Source organism: Macadamia integrifolia, chromosome 5 (genome assembly GCF_013358625.1).
Source record: "Macadamia integrifolia cultivar HAES 741 chromosome 5, SCU_Mint_v3, whole genome shotgun sequence".
In the NCBI taxonomy this organism is placed as follows: domain Eukaryota; kingdom Viridiplantae; phylum Streptophyta; class Magnoliopsida; order Proteales; family Proteaceae; genus Macadamia; species Macadamia integrifolia.
This window is the reverse complement of record NC_056561.1, coordinates 25,069,407-25,073,953: the sequence shown is the minus strand read 5'-3', so window position 1 is coordinate 25,073,953 and position 4,547 is coordinate 25,069,407. Positions and strand designations below refer to the sequence as shown.

Genomic DNA, 4,547 nt, shown 5'->3' with positions numbered 1-4,547 from the left:
AATTTGTTTATAATTTTATTAAAAAAATGTACAAATATATCGATACTTAATATGAAAATAAAATTAGGGAGAGGGATCGTTACGATGGTAGAAGACGGTTTTCCACCAATGAAAGGGCGGATGATCGAATCATCTAGCACATCATGTACTCAAGAACTTAAAACTTGCATTTCAAGAAAGGAAAGGGCAAAAATGCTATCTATAAATACCTCATTTTATCACCCGGAACAGATTTGGCAATGATAGAAACATTATGTCATGAAGTAAAGTGGAACTATTTATGATTCAAGAGGTTCCCCAGCCCCAGCAGCATTTCAAATCCTCATGAAAGATTAGGATTTTGAGAATTTGCAACCCATTTGAACTAGGTCCGCACTACCCCTAGGCCTTACTCTATACATCAAAGAGTTGAAGAGAATTATGAGGTCTAGGAAGTCAGGAACTTTCATGTAAAACGGATACACATTGACAAGCTTATCAGAGCTAGCTTCATACATGATTCTATTGTCATATTTAGAAATAAAGTAGTCAAGATAAAATCAAATTTGAGACAAAAATACCCATCCAATATAGATGCTTTCTTTTTTAGAAGCAAGAGTCCATATAAGCTTAACTATGCTAGCAATATTAAATGAGGGTGTCAATCGGTCAAGCCTAGCAAGGCCTGACGGGCCTATATCCTTAGACCGTGAGCAACCTATTTAAAGAATGAGTCGATTTTACGTGGGGTTTGGTCGGTTTCTAAGCTTTAACTTGCCTTTTCTTAATCAGACTAATCAGACTATAATTGAGGTAATGTACCCAATAAAACCTTAAACAACGTTTAAACGATCGATTTATTCAGCCTCATTTATAGGTGAAAAACTCTGCACCAGTAAAAATAAGAGTTTTTCATAACTAATCTAACAAATTCAAGGTGGTACACAAAAAAAATAATAATAAATAAATAAAATACAATTTCTTCTTGCATAATTTAAGTCTCTTTGTAAACCTATTGAAAATAAGAACAATTATAAACATGAGAGAGAGAGAGAGAGAGAGAGGTTCCAGCGTCCCTCCTCCCGTGGCTAGCACCGACTTTCAATTGTGGTCATGATTTTGATGCTTCCACCTACTTTATCTCTTTTTTTTTTCTTTTCTTTTTTAAATCAAAACCTACTTTATCATCAAAAAGATAAAAAATCCTATCAAGCAATTCTTTACATTTACTTTCAGCAAAAAAAGTACTTTACATTTACAATTGGACAACATAAAATGTAAATATAATTTTTTATTATTCAATACTTAGGAAATGATCTGGATTGATTGCTTGTGGGATATTGAAATTCAAAGTCCAATCATATTCTTTCTTACCTATGGGAAATTTCTATACTTTCAATCATCTATTATTTCTATTGGAGCACTGGAAATGATCTGGATTGATTGCTTATGGGATTTTGAAATTCAAAGTCCAATCATATTCTTTCTTACCTATGGGAAATTTCTATACTTTCAATCATCTATTTTTTCTATTGGAGCACTAGAAAGAGAACCATATTGCTAAACATTCGGGGCTCCATGAAATGTTTTCCTTCTCACCCCTTAAGAAAGTAAAGATGCATCATATCCAACAATCATAAGAGAAAAGAGCTCTAGTTGGGGCTTGTAGCTCCTGCATCCAAACACATGAGCGTGTGAAATATCCCTCATGAAGTAAAAAAATTCTATCCATTTATATATCTTTGTGTGTACTTTTATTACTCCAAATGCTAGTGTAGATGCTACATAACCAGGCAGCAACCCACTGCCCTAATAAAAAATATGTTAGGTCTTCTTATCCATGGCTGTTCATTTCATACACATTGTCACATCTACATCTAAGTCTCCAACCAATTTCATTTCCCCCATTCATAGATGTTTTAGAATTATAAACATGATTGAAAATTTTATACTTTATGATAAGTGGGACTTGAAACTTGACATTGATTGATTGAAGGGTGGTGCTTATCGTCTAATGATCAATTTGATTCTAAGTAGACATGTAAACGGATCAACTAATTACTTAATATAGATCAAATGTGATCGGATTCATATATTCCTTGTTTGAATATGAATACCCCTAAATGAATACGGATACGAATTAAATTCAGATTTTTGACTACCCGTTTATATTATTGACTTTTGTAACTTAGACATTTCTCTCCCTAACGGATATGATTTGCTTTCAATCCACGACTCTCAGTTGTCTTAGCTCTTTTTCTTATTCTCTAGAACATGTTGGAACTTTAAGAACCCTCAAGATCATTAATTAGCTTTTTTATTTTTAATATAGTTGATTATTTATTTAGATCAGGTAATTATTTTTGGATAATCTGAATTCAGATTTAGATACCTTTCAGTTGATTACAGATGCCTCTAAATGGATACGGATGTGAATTGAATTCGAATTTTCAACTATCCATTTACATCTCCAATTATAAGTAATCCCTTGGTTGGCTAAAAAGGGATGAGCAATTGAGGCAAGGATTTCTAAGCTAGAGTTTTGGTCATTATGGAATGTTATCCCTTCATCCATGATGAACAAATCTTCTCTCCATCTATCAATTTTGGTGGTTGGATGGGATTTATGGTATATTGGCAAGAGCATTTTGAACATGGTGTCGGTAGAAAGACTCTCTCTCTCTCTCTCTCTCTCTCTCTCTCCCCTCAAGTATAAGAAGACACCAAAAACATGAATTAACCTTTAAAAAAGAAAAAAAAAAAACTTGAAATTATACCTCTAAGTGCCAACGGTAAATTCGAACCTTTGTTTTTGAGATTTATAAAACACTAACCTAAAATCAAACCAATAAAATTTCAACTTAATTCGATCTAAACATCTATAAATTCCAACATTTCAATAGAATCATCATACAAAAAGGGTGTTATCGTAAAAATAGAAAGACTGTGGCTTTTATTTCAATTATTTGTAATATTTTTTTCTTCTTGGCTTGGCGGTGGAAGTTGGAGTGGTATTGCTTAAGAACGTACATCCTAATATCCTACCTCCCAGATCTGAGTGTAGGACCCACCACATGGCGAGTGGATTTTAAGAGTTTGGACAACAAAGAACCAAAACCTACTTATTTTCAAAGTTGCAGAGACACTTGATGTTGTGGGCTCCCCATGTGGACCATTAAAAGAGTAGTAGAAAACAAAGCTAACAACATGAGAGATATGGATGGGAATAATTGAGCTCTGGATCAGGGCCTCACCTCCTCAATTAAACACTTTATCCCAACAACCCCACTCAATCGACACAGTCGACGTCGTAGTCCTCCACCTCATCTCCTCCACCACCACCAGTAGAGAGGGCATGTGCAAAGCCATTGACAACACTTCCGTCCATTTGGGCTCGCCGTGGTTGCGGTCGTCATTGTTGTAGCTGTAATTACTTGATGGTTATCTGATGAACCTGACAATCTGGTACTCAAAGCAAGCAACATGTGAGGTGCAGATGGGTAATACGAAGATGAGAGCGGTGGTGGGGAGGATGAAAGTGAATTGGGGCTCCGCCCACGAGCGGCGATAGAAGAGGGTGGCTGTGGGTGGTAGTGGTGATGGTGAAGATCCAGGGAAAAGGAGGCTTCTTCGGGCTCACGGCGGTGGAAGTTGCGGTGGCAACCACAAGCGTCGCATTTGAGAGAAGTAGGGTCGGTTGGTGTGGCGGAGGAAGATGGCATGAACTCTCCACAGCCATCCAAGGCGTGGCCACCTAAGCTTACGGCGTGATTCTTCTGACATTCTCTGTAAACAACCGGCACCGGCACCGGCACCGGCACCGGCACAGGCACCACCGGGCTGATTGGACGAGGGTGGTGGTGGCGCTTGAGTGCGCCGTTGGTGAAGGATAATGACTTGGGAGTATGGTAGTCGGCTGCGGGCTTGGATAGTAGGATCGGTGGAGGTTGAGCTTGAGGTTGAGGAAGTGGTGGTGTGTCTGATTCTGCCTCCTGTGCTTTGGCGGTGGTGGTGGGGTTGGGGTTGGGGTTTGGGGTTTAAGTTCATGGCTGAAATGAAACATTTAGGGTCAGGGTTTAAGGGAATGGAAACTGGAAAGATTAAGGGTTTTGGGGTTGGGCAGGAAGCTGAGAGATTAAGAGTTCATTCCATATTTCCATGTCCATGGAAGAACTCAGAAGGGATTTTGGGTGGCACAGAAACACAGAGAAGAGAGAGAGAGAGAGAGAGTGGATGTGATGAGTAATGAGAGATGAGATAAATCAGAGTTTTTGTGGATGAAGGGGATAGAGAAAAACAACAATGACGAAGTGTCCTTAACCCTAGTTCTAATAGTCTGTTTGAAACTTCTCTCTACTATCCTCCACTCTCACTCTGGTTAGTGATTACCAGTTTTAGAAAGATGAAGAAGGCTGAAATGCAGTTGTTTTTATAGTTGTGTCTGTAATAAACATATGGGTTATGGACCTTATGGTTACGTGTAAGATTTCTTATTAGGTGAGCTAGCATAGTCAAAGATTTGTTTCCAAAACCGATTTAGTGGTGTTGACTAAAGATGGAGTAAGCAG

General features: G+C 38.0%; 1 protein-coding gene across 1 annotated transcript; it reads right to left on the bottom strand.

Annotated features, from left to right (window-relative positions):
• Positions 1-2,935: 2,935 nt before the first annotated feature.
• LOC122077980 (zinc-finger homeodomain protein 9-like) lies at positions 2,936-4,016 on the bottom strand (the record flags this gene model as incomplete). Its single annotated transcript, XM_042643861.1, has 1 exon — positions 2,936-4,016. A coding segment is annotated over one exon (714 nt), but the record flags the coding sequence as incomplete, so codon positions are not given.
• Positions 4,017-4,547: the final 531 nt, after the last annotated feature.